A 17230-nucleotide genomic window follows, 5' to 3' on the forward strand; every position below is an offset into this window, starting at 1 on the left:
CCGAAATAGTGGTAAAAGGTCATGTTACGGTTAGAGTAATGGTTTGCCATCTTGAGGGGAAGGATTTTGATCCTTAGCTCTGAATACCTGTGGAAGAACAGATAAGTGACTTAAACTTTGCACACTGCTATGTAGTTAATTGTTTTCTCACTTTTGCTGCCTTGGGATCACAAGCAGTGACAGCTGCAGGCAGTATCTGACTTGTATATTACACACTTTGCAAAACACATACGAATGATTTAACATGCAAGTTTTTTGTTTTTTATTTTCAGCCTTATGAAATTAGTGCTCTTATCACTGTGAACTCTGCTATGATCTGTGCCTCTAGTTTCTTTCTTGTAAAATGAGGATATATTGCCTTTTCAATGTAATTGTGAGCAGTTGGGAAAAGTCCTTTGTACTTCTATTACCTTGAGTGATACGTGAAGCTCTTAATTCTTTCATTGTATAGTCTGAAGTGTGCTAGTAAAGAAGGCTACAAACCTACTCATTGAGCAAAAGAGAGGAAAATGGTATAAAAAAAAGCAGCACATTTAATAAAGAGCTTTCATATTTTTTCCCCAGATCATGTAGGGATCTTAGAAAATAATATATTAATATGATCACATTAAAAACTTTGTCATAGGCCCTGCATCCACAGATTGTATGAATAATCTAAACTGAGCATTTACTGAAACTTTCAGTACTTGTTTTTGTAGTTTTTGTGTAGCTTGTCTTACAAGAATAGATTGTGTATAAACATTTACTACTTTCAAATGCTCCCAGATAGCTCAACGTAGTAAAGAATTACAGCAGCCCTATGTCATCAGTAGTGATAGGATTAGTTACCCTGGCTTTTGATGTTTTCCTTTTCAAATTCTCAAGGTCAGTTTTGAATGGTCAATATAAATGCATAAAAACATTACTAACAGTTAAATGACTTGTTTGTATGTTGCAATGAATGGCTTTTACTTAATGCTTTTCAGTTGCATTTGTCTTATGTTTTTCTGTTTTTACATGCTTAGCACGCCCAGTTTAGGGAGTCTAGGAGTCTGTTTGATGAAATATTCCTCAGTCGTCCAGAGGTATGGTATAGTTCTCTCTAGTTTAGACTTTAACTATGAATTTTCCTGCTGGCAAACAACTGCTTCTGGGGTTCATTATGCCTTTTTTCTCCCATGATTAACTTCTCCATATTGTTTTGTATGCTGAAGGTATCATTTATGGGGCTTTTTGAGTAATTTGACCCTTTCCTCAGAAGTTTTTCTCTGTAAATCCACTGCATTGAGAAGAGTTGTATCAGTTTAGTTATCCAAGCGGTTCCTGAAAACTTGGGTTCTTTACTTGTTTAAAGGTGGTCATCTCACTGTACACCATGCTAGGTTTCAATTTGAAAGAAGTTAAAAAGTATTGGTGGGGAAAAAACAGTCCTCTTGTCGCAGAGTACTACAGAGAGCACTGTAGTTTCAGAGGAGTTAATAGGTGCTTCATTACTTCAGTAGCTGCTGTGTACCATATTATGTTCATTGCTTATAGGAATTACTGTGTGACATACCATTTATGTTGATAATATATTTTGCTGTTTAGATGTTTCTCTGGTCATAGGAGCAGTGAGTTTTCTGTTTATACATATCTCAGCACATTTAGCAAACAAGAAGTATTGTTCCCGATCCTTAACATGGCTAAATTTGTTAAAACCCAATTTGAGATACTGAACAGTATTGTCTATTTTATGGATTTGTATGTATTGCTATATGCCATTCTTATTAAAAAGAAAACATATAAAAATATAATTATTCTATTTGATAAAAATGTTAACATTAATAGAAGTATTACTTTGAAATTACATTTAGTTCTAAGCATCAGGAGAGAGGACAGTCATTCTTCATTGTCCCTTTTCATTCCTTAGTAAATGGTGGCAGGCAACTATATTTTGAAGAAATTCTGAGGCAGGTGGCACCAACTAGATCAAATGAGAGCACTGTGAAGGACAGCCAATATTAGCAGGCCTTGAGCAGTGGCCAGTTAGTGTCTTCTGTCTGCAGGATTGGTCATAAACCCATGTAATACTAAATGATGTAGATATAGGTTGAACATGATTCAAGTGCAGGAAACCATTTCATTTCTTAAACATTCTGATAATTTTCATGTGCCAGTTTTTGGAGACAGTAAATAGAACTCAGTTTAATATAATTCCTATTTAACAAGGCATATGATAAATTACAACTCATTCATGCTTCCTGCAACAGTGCCTACTTGCAAATGCCTGATTTCATGTCCCTGGGATGCAGCACACCTGTGTTTCTCACATGTGTAAGCTGTAGAGAGGCCTGTGCATATAGAGGAACCTCTAAAACTTGTTACTGTAGTTGAGGAAAATTTTCTTTTTCTGAAGCAATGCTTTGCATAGAGCATAATTCACTAATTGGTTTAGAAATGCCAGTATGGAATAACAGTAGTTAGCAGACAGTTTAAAAAGAAGTCCAAACATTGTTTTGTATGGTGTTTATAGACCTTCTGAAATTCAAATTGAAAATATTTTTTGTTGTCCTGACTTGAAAACGGAACTTCTGTGGCATACATTTCAGAGATAAGCACATTCAAATGCAGCTCTAACGCATTTTCAACCCTTCCCCTTCTCCTCTCCCATCAGTCTTGCAGCTGCAGCAAAGTTGAGCTAAATAAACTAATGCTTTCATTGTCACTTAGGGACACCTGAAATTATGTAGAGTTGAATTATAGCCACTTAAGATTTTCATTCAGCTAGCTTTTTGTGCTTTCCTTGGAGTTGTCTATCTGATTAGCAGTGTTTAAAGTTATCTGATACAGGGTCTTGGTTAATCTGAAATAAAGAGCACAGCTAGAATTTCATGGCCATCTTGCAAAGGGTGAGACTGGCTGCCTTGAGTTGGTACAGTTCATGCTAGCACATTTTTAACCATGATTGGTATACCCTGGAAAACTATTTTGCTGTGTTGACAAAGGTGAACATGTCAATCACATGACAGAGCTATAGATCACTGTCATTGTTCTAATGCCCTTTTAGTTATGAACTTAATATACAGAATAACATTTGGTGCATTGACTAAATAATGTTAAAATCAGGATTACGTTATTTCAGTACTAAGTGTTTGTTGTGGGTGAAACAGCTAAGTAAATCTCACTTGAACTGATCTCCTTTGATTTAATTTTTTTTAATACTTTATTATCTCAATTCTAATACATTATGATTAATTGGAGAAAAAGTAGGAAAAGAATGTTACTCATGCTTATGTCTATACCATATAACTGTTGCTGACAGCATTATTTAATTTGTATCATCCGGCATTGTTTTGATGTAACTCATGTATAAAAATGGTGTGTTTAACTGTTTTTACAGTTTTTATTAGGCTCTCTTTAGTTAAGTCCAGTGATCATGAAGACTTTCACATTTGTCAGTCTACAGTTGCAGCTATGTTTTTACTTGTGCGCAGAACTGCATATATAAGATCTGCCAAGTTCTGTTGAAAATCAAGTACTGAGAAACAAAACAAACTCATACTTTCAGTTTTTGAAGATCTAGTGTTTTGACACGATGGGCGAAGTCTTTGGATCGATTTGGCTGACATCTCTGTTTAGTTGTGTGGGTTTTGAGTTCAGAAGACTTCTACACACTTCTGATGTGCTCGCGCCCTCTAGTGTCCCTAGAGGTTTTCCTTGCTTTGCATATGTTTTTTCTGTGGGTATAGTATGGACAACTTGGTTAGTGCAGTGCTGTTGCATCAGCAATTTATGTTAAGATACTAACCTTACTCTAAAACTTCATATTTTTAGAAGCTTAAAGACTTTTCTGGCAGGAAAAAGACAGAACATACTATGTGATGTGTATTAAGTATTTTCAAAAAAATACTTGATAGCTGGGCCTTCATAGCAAGACAGTTACAGTAAAAAAAGATTTCTGCTGGTTTCAGTTGTCAAAGTATTCCTCTGAAATAATTTCTGTCTTCACTTAAGACGAACAGGCAGTATGTACATATGTTGTAGAGAAACGTAGAGAAAATTTGGGCTCTATCAATATAAGCAAGAAATAAGACTTGTTTTGTAGATATGAATTATTTTCCTTTTAAACTTCCTTGATGTGGACGTGTTAAAGAAATGTCAATTTTCATCTAGCTTCAGAAACATAATTAATAGTTTAATCCTACAGATAGTTATTCTAAAATAAACTTTTCACTAAATTATCACTAACCTGTAAATCCAGGAAGAAGAGTATCCACCACGGGATGATTTCAGTGATGCAGATCAGCTTAGAGTGGGCAATGATGGCATCTTCATGTTGGCATTTTTCAGTAAGTTATCTTGTATCCCAGTCCTACTGAGGTATATCTTAATTGTACCTTTTTTTCTACGGAATATAAAAGGTAGCTGTGATAAACTGCATTAATGTACTTTTAATGAATGGATCTTTCGTACCTGTACACAAATACTTCCTGTTCCAGATGTAGTAAATGTGTTGCACATTTTTTTCTGTGGCATCTGTCACAGGTAAGGGGTTAAAGTAAAATCATAGTAAGTGTTTTGAGGCATAGCAAGGCTGCAGTGTTCCCTGTAAATTGGGAAATTTTGTCATCTTCTAGTTGGACTACCAACTTGAATGGAAGCCTGGATCACAGAAATCTAGCAATTGATTTTTAAGTAGAAAAAATCTGAAACAGAGATGGTGTGCCGTATAAAAGTTTCTGATGTTAGTGTAGTGAATTAAATAGCTGTGGGTTTGAACAAATCCAACCATGCTCATTTTCAGGTTGAACTAACCACTAGCATATAAAAATGTACTGTCTTCGGGTAACGTCTGATTGCAACCAGCACTGCTATAGCACTTCTTCAGGTACTGTGTGTGTGCACTGTGCATGTCTTGTAACTTATGTACCACATTGAGCAAAGTTAGATTTAGCCACTCAAAGTTACTCCTAGAATGAAGCTGCTTCTGTTTTACCAAATGCGTATTTCTTTCTAATTTCTGTGGTTATTTTCCTTTTCTGAAATAAATGTGTTTGACAGCCTGGAGGAAAGCTTGGTGTTGGGGATGTAGCTGTTCTTTTTTGCTGTTCTCCATCAGGATGAAAGCTGATTGATTATCCACTGAAATCTCCTTTGTCTTTCAACATAAATCTCTTCTTAGTTCTTTTTTCTTTAGTGTCCTCCACAGTCTTTTTATTTAACTGTTACAGGTACTGGTTACCGAACTTTTACAGAAGGTTGTGTTGTTTTTTTTTTTCATGTTGGTGTGTGATGTACTGGGGCAATGTGGTGATGTCATCTTGCAATAAAAATATGTCTACCTTGCATAACAAATTAAATAAAGATATATATATAGAGAGAGAGTAGCAAAGTGAGTTTTGTAGTCTGGCCTCTTTGTGTAGTTGTATCATAGAAAGGTTATATATTCATGGGGGCAAAGAAGGGTATAGCTTCGTTTATCTTTTTCCCTTTTTTCCCCTTCCCTATGTGCTACAACTTTCTGTATTTAACCTATTTAAGTTCTGTATTGTGTGACTTGTTCCTGCTATTAAGTCCTGGTTCAGACCTTCATTAGCACTGCACTTGGAGGTCAAACGGATTGTTGGCTGGCTCTAATATATTTTAGGTCCTTAAAATCACAGTTGTCTGAAACTGCATGCCCAGAACCTTGTGTCCTCCTTCAGGAGTGCAGTTGTTCACTTGGGTAAACTGGCAACTTTCTTTTCAAACAGCTGTTTAGCCGAGATTGACTTCACAGAGCACTGCTTTTACACATTTGATAAAAATGCTCTGTAGCTCATAATTTTCTTAATTATTCTGAGACTATGTTAATGCCAGCTTTGCTTGCCTATAAATGAAATGCATAAAGTGAGTGCTTACGTATTGCAAGATATTTATACAAGTGTATGTTTAATTGGGATCTCTGGTGGCTGATATGGATACTGGGTACATATGGAAATTGATAATTTACAAATTTGCTTGTTGTTTGTGTTCATGGTATGAAAAGTTCACAAAAACTCAGCATTTATAGACCTAATTTAATTTTTTTTTAAATAAAAGAATATTAATTGAATTTCAGTAGTTTTTCTTGGGGAAATCAGAGAACTAAGTGAAAAATGAGCTTAGTTTAACAAGAGTAGATCATAAATAGTGGGTGGTGTATTTCTGTCCCTCTAATAAGGAGGGAAAAGTCTCCATGTGTGGAGATTAAGAGAGCAGGAATTAAAATTAAATTTTCAGTATGGCTATCTTCTGGGTTTTTTCTGAGTGGGATATGTTTAAACACTTCAAGTAGAGGTGGCACATCACAGAGAGCCTAGAATAAGTTCGCTTGCTCAGTTAAAATGCAGGAGAACGGTGTCAGGAGCTGTTCTGTAGTGAAAGGAGCATGGAACGAGTGGCTTGTTCCAGATGTGCTCTCCCACATCCTCCTGTGACTGTTATGTACAGCGTTGGTAGAAAGATCTTGGAGGGGTATGAGGGTGATCTACCTTTGTTTTGAATACAAACCCAGTGAAATTAGCTTTTAAAATGTCATTTTAGTCAACTGCAGTATAATAAAATAAACTTTTTATGGAGTTTACCAGCATATCACAGTCAACTCATGATATGTAGCTACCATCTAGTGGTAGCTGCCCAAGTTGCATAAAATTGCTATCTTGGGCCCATCTAGTGGGCAGATCTGTTCGGAGTTTTTGTTTGTTTTAGGAGCTTGGTGCTTCAAGTTATAAAACTGTTTCGCATCAAAGCTGTAAAGCATGATTCTGTTTAGCATAACTAAGTAGAATGAGACAATTCTAAAGAATAAAAGTCCTTTGCATGAACAGGTGGTGATTTTTTTTGCTTTAGAACTTGATTCAGAAACTTAGTGGAAGAATTTGGAAAACAAGTTTATTTCTAATAGGTGGTAAAATCCTATGTTTTGAGAAATTGATGTTGCTCTTGAAATTTGTGATTATGTTGATGAGCAAGAAGTCTGCTCTCTTATGGTCAGGGCTGGTGTTTGTCAGTTTCCGATTTTGAGGTAAATACATATATTAATGAATGTATTAATTTTTGCTATGAATGTGAAATACAGCAAATTATGCTATCAGACCACATAATATATATATTTTTTATTATGTATTTTTAAGTCAGTGGTGCCTTATATAGCATAGTAAAAAATTTCCAGAATGCCAGAGAAAGTTGTTAACAAGTGAGTTTCTCAGAGTGGTTTGTGGGTTGGCTGTTTTTTTAAATTTATGTATTTATTTTCATGCATAACAAAAAAAGGTGAATCTCTGAGCTTTTTCTTTCCATTTGGAACACAGTAGTAATGTGAAGAGCAATTAACTATTGTGACCCAAAGGGTTTGCTTTTTGTACTTGGTCTGCCTGTAGTGGAAGTCTTGAATCCTGATTGGCTCATCCTGGTTCGATTATGTGAAGGAGGTCGTTTGGAGCAGTAATAAAAGGTTTATGTGGTTTTCCTTAATATTTAAGGACTGCTTTAGATATATCAAGCAGCCTTTTAACCTGTGGGCCCCAGAAGGAATTGTGGAGCTCATCTGGATCTATGAAACCATGGAAGGGAGTTTTGAGTTGTCCCTACAACCTAGGAAAAATTAATATTAATTTGAGCCTCACAGCTGGGTTAGTAAGGAGAGAGAAATGGAAAAAAGTGTTTGATCATACAGCTGAAGTTTTAAGTTCTCATACATCGATCTGATTAGTTCTTTCTGAACATTTGTGCAATATAAACATTGTGTACAACTGGCACCAATAAAATCTCATGATGTGGATACTATATTGGAATAGATAATAGCCATAACAAAATATTGTAAACTGATAATTATACAGTTTTCAAAACTATTAGATGCTTCAGTCAGTCGATAAACTGCATACAAGCTAAGATATCTACTTAAGGTGTTTCACGTGGGTGCAGGTTGGAAAGCAGAGTTGTAGCACAAGCTCAGGGTGAGCACAGCCTCCTGTTGATGCTTTCCAGGGAGTGGTAAGCACAGTCTAAATTTCCAGTGGGAGGATTACGCTCTGTGAATTTAGGAAACCTAACTTCTTGTGTGTCCACATCATAACTGTTATGCACGTTTCCTTAGTCATGCAAGAGAAGCTGAGGCGAAGTCATTTGTCTGAAATTCCAAATGGTGAAAGGAGATAAAGGAACTGTTTTAGGAGTGCTTATTTCTCCCTGGTTATCAGGGAAGCCTGACTGACCTTCATATATAGTCATCTGACTTCCCCCTTAATGTAGAAAGAGTTTGATTTACATCTTTTCTCCATACACGTTGGATGTCATACAGAATAATTGGAAGGAAGCTTGTCGTTGGGCATTAAGAAAAATTTACTAACAAGGGTATTAAAGTGGTAGAAATCAATGGCCTAGGGAAGTTTTTGAACATGTCTGTTGAAGTTGCTAGCAAATGCTTCCAGTCATCCTCATCAGACAGATTTAGGTGAGCTTTTCAGGAAGGAGCAAAAATGTGTCCCAGTTCAAGAATAGAGTAAATTCTGTGCAGGAATGGGAATAGTGATTTCTAGTGGTGCACGAAGATCTAGAAAGTATTACTTACTGCAGTATGCTTAGTAAACCTAGGCCAGGTGTGAAACAAAGTTTTTTGGTGTTTGCTGTATACCAAGTCATTGGACAAACAAATCGGGGAGTGAAGGATATAATTGGGCATAGTTGCTTTTTGTTTATATAGCTGCCATTATAGTCTTACCACAGGGTTGAGGTATGGTTAAAATTTGGAACCAGTGTAGGACTTCAGACCAATTTTGCTGGCATCTTTTCAAGATTCTGAATATAAACTTAAGACAGGTGATTAATGTCTAGCTGTGGAAAGCGAAGTAAAAAAGATCAGCAAGTGAGATGCAAGAACAATCGAAGAAAAAGCAGATTTATTCTAGTATGCTTGTCAGTATGTTGCATCTTCTGATGTGTTACAATACATACAATTCAAAACCTTTGCATGAGATTGCTTAACTTGAAAAACTAAGTTTTATTTATTGTAAATTGTGGGAGTAGAATGAAAGGAAGTGTCAATATTCCTTTGCAACTTAATGAGTGCTGACAAAAAGCAAGCATGGGTTAAATAAATTATTAATGACAAAGTAGAGCTTTGTGCGTCATCTTTGTTGTGCCCCTGTAGTTATGGGAGAATAAAGAATGGCAATGGATACAAGCTTGTTTGTCAAAACCAAGTTGAATTATTTTACTCCAGCTTCTTAGAAATCGAGTCTATCTATCGGCAATTCCTGACTTAATTTTTTTTATATGAAAAATCGTATGTTGACCACTGCCCCTCAGAAGAGGGCTTCAGGTGTGGAAATAGCTGGATAGCCATATTTTGCTTGTCAGATTCTGAGACTTTTACAACATTTAGAACATCCTGTGCTTTATATTTTGGCTGGGATTATCCTGCTACAAAACATAAAGAGAAATACAAGTACAGCATAATTTTTGTGGGTGCTAAACTGGATATGAAAAAGGCTTTTTATTAGAAAAGACCTTTAGTCCAACCCGCCTTCTCCCAAAAAGAAAATTCTTACCTGTTTTTCATTATAAGTTTTGTTAGCATGACGAAATAACTCAAATGGTTATATTTTTTTTAATGTGAATTTCATTAATACAGACTTACTTTCTCCTCCTGTTGTCATTTCAGGAATGCATAAACCTCAAAACCTTACTTTAACCAGTCCCACTTGTCTGTATGGTGTTAGAGTAGCCAATAAAGAGACTGAAATAATGATGCCAGTGCAGTCATTCCGAGTTTCATTTAAATATCTGCAATTTATTAAAGGAAAGAGGACAGTAGTTGAAAGTTGGGCTCAAGTATGAATAAATACTGGCAGTCTCTGGGATAGGAAACAATTCATGTTGCAGAGTGGTTAGTTTTGTAGTGGGAGTCTAGAAGAACACAGAACCTGGCTGCATGAAGAGGGTGGGCGAACAGAAGTTAATGCCTTTTTAGTTAAAACCACAATGTTGTTGTAGCAGCTTCTTAGACTTTCTATCGGATTTTTATGAATGGCTTTCTTCTTTATGGTAGTGTGTATGAATGTCAGACCAGGAACATTGTCTGTATGAGGATGTCATGGGAAGCTGAAGCGGTATGAGGGATGAGGCTATCTCTAACTGCTGAGAAGTGTCATTCACATTTCACAAAGAAGTGGGTGCAGGCAAATAGTGGAGGATTACATTTGTTCCCGTAAGAAACTTGCAGTACTACTTAGTTGTCTCTAGTAGATAGAGAGAAGGAAGTTGATACTTCTAGAGAAGAGCAGACACTTTCTTTTACTAGTCTCTTCCCTCACCATTCTGTTTTCTTCCTCAGCCTGATAGAGAAGTTTGTGCTCTGGCTTCTCTATGGCAATATAGGGATGAAAATTATAAACAACTTTCATTCTAGTAATTAGTTGAGACAGGAATTACACAGAAATAAACTTTAGTAACTCTTACCAGATGCAGTGTAGGCCATAAAGTTCAGAGAACTTGCATGACCTAGTATGCGCATGGAAATCATGATGGAAAAAGACATACAGGTTGGTAGATAAGGCTAATTTTCATGTAGAGAAAAACAATCAGAAAATAGATAAAAACCTCATTTGTTGCAGTCTGCTTAGAAGCTGGAGATGCATTTCTGAAAGGAAATTATGCATTTTGCAACAGAATGAGACAGTGAAGATGATAGTGACAGAATAGCAATAGGATACTGGGGAGGTGAGAGAGAAGCAATGGAAAAGATTGAAAACATATAGATATTATCAGCCATCTTAAGTTTGTTAAAATGCTGCAACACCAAGGCAACATTTAGAGCATCTCCCTAATATGTTGCCTAGATTTTACAGATGTGGAATACTGCTAAAGACAGGGAATTCTGATTAGGTCCTGACTGCAGAATTTTTCCAGTAGATGGTTACAGATAGAAACTTAAATAACGAGATCTTTCTTCTGTTTATAATTCAATTTTATTGGGATGTGTAAACTTGCTAGTTTACAATGTTTGTAGAATCTGAGGCTTTTTTTTCCCTGCTTGCATTGTCTGATTGTATAACTCCATGGAACAGCACAGTGGTTAAAGGGAAGAAGAACTACTATGAACAACATTGGAACGTGCTGATGTCTTTTCTTTCAAGAGCTGGGCAAATAACTTGGTGTTAAGTATCCATCTAGTACTTATACAGTGGCTGTGGATTCTATTTTGAATATTCCTTCAGCTCACATTGAAAGGAAAATAGAATTGTCATTGTGTTTAGTTTTGACTATAAGAACTAATATTTTTTCCCTCCTATATTTATGATTGGGAAATCTCTAATTTTTGTATGGCACATACAAATTGGTTCAGTTGCTATAAAAATCCTTATTTTTTAATATATGCCTATTAAAATTCTAAGTTCTGGGAATTCCTCTAGTCTGCTTAGTTCTTTAGAAACATGTCTGCCTTCTGCCCCTTTTAACATACCTATCTTTGGAACCATAATCAAATTCACCCTTTGTGGCTTGAGTAGTGGGAAGAAAGAGAGAGATATTATGTACTTACATAACAGTAAGCTGTTATGCTGAGACAAGGACAGCGATGCATTGCAGAACTAGCTTATGAATCTGTTACTCTTAAAAGTATGGATTTGGAGAGTTTGATTAAAACAGGGAAATCCTGTTCTCAGTACAAGTTATCCAGGCTTTCTCAAATGTAAATGCTTTTCTGGTGTTTTGGAAATATAGGTAAATGTTAGGATGCTAGGGTCGCAATGTTGTTCTGTATTTCTTACGTAATAGAAATGCTCTCATTCCCCACCCCCACCCCCTTCCTTATACCAGTTTGGATTATTATTCAGAGTTATTTATGGGTATGGGGTGTTTTGTTGTGTGTATGGTGTTTCTTTGGGTTTTTTAAAGATTCATAATTAGTGTAAAAGTAAGCTTTCTCTTTGCCACCATCTATTGTTACCTATGGCTTTGCCTGAAATGAGGTGTTTTCTCTCTTCTAAAAAGTGACTGTGTTGATGTAAAGTCTTCCAAAACTTCTCTCGGAACTTCAATTTCTTTACAGTTCATGGAATCTCACTGCAGTTTTACAGACTAATTTTGCATTTGTGTGCAAATCATTGCATCTTCACATCGATTGTTGGAGGATTTGTAACAAGGTTTTAAATTACAAAAAAAAAAAAAAAAAGTGGTTGCTTATAGATAATCCTCCCAAATTGACTTTTGTTTAAGAAAACTGTTGTTTTCTGTTCCCAATGTTTTGCTCTAAGTGTTCCAACTTTTAGTGAAAAGAGACCTTTTTTTTTTCCTGTGGCAATTTAATCTCTGAATTTTGTGGGGTTTTTGTTTTTTCCCTAAGTTTGGGGATTTCAAACATTAAGGATTTGTGTGCAGGGGTTTTCTTCTCCTTTGCCCTCCTTCCTTGCTCGCCTCTTCATTAGTTTTTGTGTTTATTGTGGGCTTCTCTAATGTTTCCGATTTTCCACTGTCTTGGCCTCTCCAGAACTCCTGAATTGTCATCTTCCAGCAGCTCTCCCAGCTCTTCTGTTTAGTGGTTTTCTTTTTAGTTGCCCTCACTTACTCCCAAAGCTGGGACATCACCTAAGTGGGAATTCCTACACTTTCACTTATTGCACGCAAACTGAAGTCAGTACAAATTATGTTGTTGATTGCCGAGTACATATGAAGATATCAAACTTTAAATTGTAAAACTACTGGGAGTTGTGTAAAGGTGTTAATTGGAGTAACAGTGGTAGTAATGCTCAATGTCCTTCTTGTTTCTTGATTTCTTAAGCTTCTGTGTAAAACTTCCAAGGCTTCTTACATCTTATGCTTGAATATAGATCTAAAAGAGAAGACAGTAACCAATGAAACAGCAGCTTCTTAACTTATCTTCATTTCTATACTATGTTTACAGAGCAAGAGCTTATTCTGTTTGATCCAAACTGCATAACACTGAATATGCAGCCTTGATAGATGCACGTATGTGTGCATATAACTATATTTTTGGTTATAAAAGTGTAGCAAGGTTTTTTCTTTGTTTTAATCCAAGTCTTGTGTGTTACAGTCCTTTGTTTGCATTTACTCTTTATGTCTAGTGTCACCTGGTTAGATTTCTGTAGCAATGTAATACTTTCTTTTATGTTGGAATTTTCTCTTGTTTAAAGTGGTAGGTTCCAGCCTGTTTACCATTTGCTTTGTTATTAAGTGACTATACCATGGGGAATGTCTGGGTTCAAAGTTAATCTCTGGAAGTCTGAATTACCGGAAGGGAATTACTATGTAAGCATGTCCTTGTTAGTTTAAAAGTAAAATTAATGTTATGTCTGTTTGCTTAGCTATACAGATTAACAGAAGCAACTGTTTCTTTTATTTTATAGTGGCATTTATTTTCAACTGGATTGGATTTTGTTTATCCTTCTGTATAACAAACACCATAGCTGGAAGGTATGGTGCAATCTGTGGATTCGGTCTCTCCCTGATCAAATGGATTCTGATTGTACGGGTATGTTTCTTGATGCACACTGTACAGACTCTGTAGAACCAAACAATAACAATTTATTCAAGGATGTATAATAATGGAGTTTAAAAACGAGTATATTAAATTCCAGTGCTTAACAGAGGGCCTAGAATTTTCCTAACTTCCACTTCAGTAGAGAATTTATTTGCTGTATATTCATGTATGCTTACTAATGATGAAGGTTAATCTATTTTTATCTGACATAGCATTTCGTATTCATGTTTCCACTAAAATAAATGCAGAATGACTCATTCTTTGCACAAGTATATAAAAGCCTGTAGAGGAAGTGGAGCTGGTATTCTAGTTACTGGTAGTATAGTGTCCTATATGAAAGATCTATACCGAATCAAGTAAAAATTGAGTATGAAGTGAGTCACATTTTTACTGTCTTAGATACTCAATTTCTTTATGTTTTCACTGCAAGACTAATACTTTTCAAAGATATGTTAGCCAAAGGGAAGTTACTTAGCTGACTAAGTGGATGCTAGGTGAAATGTAATGATTCTTTCTGAACTTGAATTCTACCTGTCCGTGAGACACAACATTTAAAATCTCATCCTGTTTAATGAAGAAAGAGGTCTTGGATAACTTAGTTACCTTTTATGCCCTCAAACTCTGCTTTATTTATTTATTTTTTCCTGTGTGGGTGCACTAGTAATTTGATTTAGTCTTAGCATGGTAGTACAAGGATTGTAGAGAAAAGAGGTTGCATGGTCCTTCCTGGACATGTCCTATATACTCCTTAGAGCTGAGTGATTTCCTTTCTTCCTTTTTTTTTTGTTCTTTTTTTGGGTTGTGTTCTTGGGTTTAGGGGGCCAGGGCATGCTTTGGGTTTTGGGGTGGGTTTGTTGTGTTTTGGTTTTTTTTTCCCCAGGGCAGCGGAATGGTACTGGACTAGATGTGATTCTGGTGTATTTAGTTGGAATTCAGGGTTTGGAATGAAATTATCTTAAGGGAGCAAGAAGACTATGCTTTTGTTGGGGATATTTTCAGCTTCCATTGAGACACACTGAACAGAGGGAAGAACTTGCTTATTGTGTCAGTTTTATTATTCCTGTGTGCTTGAAAATGTTCTTGTAACACACACAAAAATCCATATGTGCTAAACTTCCTTGAAGAATTACTGTAGTCTAGACTATATTTAAATTCTTGTATTTAATCGGTTTCTCATTCTAAAATATGAGAGCTGATCAATTCTGAGACTTCAGGGGTGAGGTTTTTTTCATAGTGAGGACTGTCATCATCCTGTGTTGTCTGTCTGTCTGGAGACAACAGCAGAAAGCTCATAAGGTGTATGTCAACAATTTTTGTTTATGGTGACACACAAGCACTCGGGAGTGCACAAAACTCTTCTGTTCCTTTGTTTCAAGCTCCTCCGAAGGTTTGTGCTGCCCTCTGCGCTCAGCGTTAGTAGTACAAAACTTTATACTAAACAGTCCAAGTTCCCATGTACTTTCTCTGTATCAGTTTTTACAGGTGGCCCGGGGCAGGGGGGTCGAGGACAAAAGCACAGTTTTGCTGTTGGAGAAATTCTGAAGCCTTGGCCACTTCTGCCTAAAGAAAGTGTGAGAGTAATGCACACAGGCCATTATTTAAATACTGGTTTTAGTAGATCTTCTTTCCAATTAAATGAAACTGTAACTTTTTTAAAAAAGTGTATTGATATATATGTTTAGAGAATTGAAAACACTGACCATCAAGTGAGATAGGATTAATAATATTGTCAGCTTCTTGGGAACTGAGTATTCATTTGATATTTTAATGAAGTGTCAAAATGTGAAATGTTTATTCAGCCCAGTCATAGAAATGCTAGTATTTATGTAACAATAATGTAAGTAAAAATTCTTTAGTTCAGCTTAGCAATTCTGAGTATTTTTTTCTTGAATTACCCATAGAAGTGAATACAGTACAGGATTAGACCTTTAAGGAATTCACATGGCCTGGCTTTATTCTGAAGAAAACGTGTATCTCTGTGCACAGTTACTTGAAGAAAAAAATAACAATTATATTTAGAGTTCTTTAAATGTCTTGGAGTTTTATCTGGTTGTGTATATGGTCCAGTATCTTCTTTTTCAGAGTAAACTGAAATACATGCCTGAATTATGTGATTTCTTGGTTGATACTACTGAAATGTCCTAGAAATGGTAAATGGGAAGCACTGTGGCAGGGTGCAGTAAACATACCGCATGACAGTAGGATGGGAAGTGGACGAAAAGTGTGCAGAGCTACTAAATAAGTTACTTTATTCCTTCTGGTCACTTTTCACACATCCCCTCTTCCTACTTCTTATGTGAATTTTGGAGACATTTGGTTAGTCTTTTTATCAGTGAAGCATGCAGTCTGGAGTCTGGTAAAGGCACAGATACCTGTCTCCAATACCATCACACCCTGCCCTCCAGCTGCCTTCCACATCACAGGGAGGACAAAACTGTCTACCATGGTCACTAACAGGAGCAGTTGAAATGCCACTTCAAGGTTCATTTAGTTGCGTTCAGCTCACTGCTGGGAACTGAATGCTGGTTTGAAAATAAAAAGACTTTAATGAGTTGGGGGGTCTTTATGGGCCTGGTATTCTTGGCAGCGATTAACAGTAGGGGGTATACAGAAGGTCAAAAGCTCTTCTTTTGAGGGGTCAGCAGAACATCCCTGTCTGATAAGATTAAACTAATGTGGCTTTTCGTGTTAATATCTAAAGCAGCAGGCTGCTGTAGTGTGTTTGGGATGGCAGGCATTGGGGGGGGGGGAAAGAAAAGCGACAAGTGGTGATTCATTATAATAGAAAATGTCAGATGACTCTGGCAAGTAATAGCAGCTTTATATATATATAAACACACATTTTTTGAGGTTTTAAAATAACTTTGCCACAGACCAATCAACACTGGAAGTTAGTTGTATATTAAACTGCTTCACAAATACCAGTTTCACATTTTTAGTTGTACATGTTACTTATATTTAAATTTGCTTTTTCCTCTGTGCTTTCTGAATTTGCATAGTACGTTAAATGTTTCTTAGTCATATGTCTTACTGCAGCTAAGCCTTGTGTATGAAATTCAGTTTTCAGAGTATTTTACTGGATATTTCAATGGACAGTACTGGCTTTGGTGGATATTTCTTGTACTTGGTAAGTGGCAATTGGAAATATTTCTGTTTTGATGTGGAAGTTCTTAAAGATGAATCATGACATTGTAAGTAACAGTTCTGTAACATGTTTAGCTATGTGTTTTTCTTTAACTGCTGATAGTTGTGTGTGTTGTTTTTATTTCCATAGTATTCATGAGGTTATTGGTTGCCATAGTGGTGTTTACTGTGTGAACTGCGGACTAGTAAATAACTTTCAGCTCAAAAAAAATTTGTTCTACATATGTAATTATGTACCAATCTGAGACTTGTAATTTGTGCTATTTAAGCTGCTTCTACTGATCTAGGGGTGCAGAACTGTGTAATTAAATTTCAGCTTTATGTAGAGAACATATTTAAGCATAGTATCTAGTACTGACGTGTATAAACCTGTATGTCAGCTATTAAATTTTAAGAAATGTGACTGATCCTAGGAAGGTGGAGTCTGCCATCTTGTACATAGTTCATGGAATGTCCTTTTCTGGTTCTTTGAAATGCATACTGCATCAGTAGTTTCTCAGTCAGACAAGAGAATAGTTTCATGCTCTCTGATCACAGTGCTCCCATGATGTCAGCTTTCTCTTAAAGAGATCTGTCTGCCCTGGTTCAGAGTCTTATACACATCAGATT

At 36.1% G+C, this 17230-nt stretch overlaps 1 protein-coding gene across 2 annotated transcripts in view; it reads left to right on the forward strand.

The window, feature by feature from the left end:
* Positions 1 to 17230, forward strand: part of NDFIP2 (Nedd4 family interacting protein 2) — a 47450-nt gene that overhangs the window by 23372 nt on the left and 6848 nt on the right. The window contains exons 4-7 of one of the 2 annotated variants that reach the window (XM_040584285.1): positions 1005 to 1064; positions 4220 to 4307; positions 13344 to 13468; positions 16538 to 16604. In XM_040584285.1, the coding sequence (XP_040440219.1) occupies positions 1005 to 1064; positions 4220 to 4307; positions 13344 to 13468; positions 16538 to 16604 (340 nt within the window). The remainder of the gene's footprint in view (positions 1 to 1004; positions 1065 to 4219; positions 4308 to 13343; positions 13469 to 16537; positions 16605 to 17230) is intronic. The other variant, XM_040584286.1, reaches the window with a different exon arrangement.

The sequence above is a fragment of the Falco naumanni genome, chromosome 2 (genome assembly GCF_017639655.2).
Source record: "Falco naumanni isolate bFalNau1 chromosome 2, bFalNau1.pat, whole genome shotgun sequence".
Taxonomy (NCBI): domain Eukaryota; kingdom Metazoa; phylum Chordata; class Aves; order Falconiformes; family Falconidae; genus Falco; species Falco naumanni.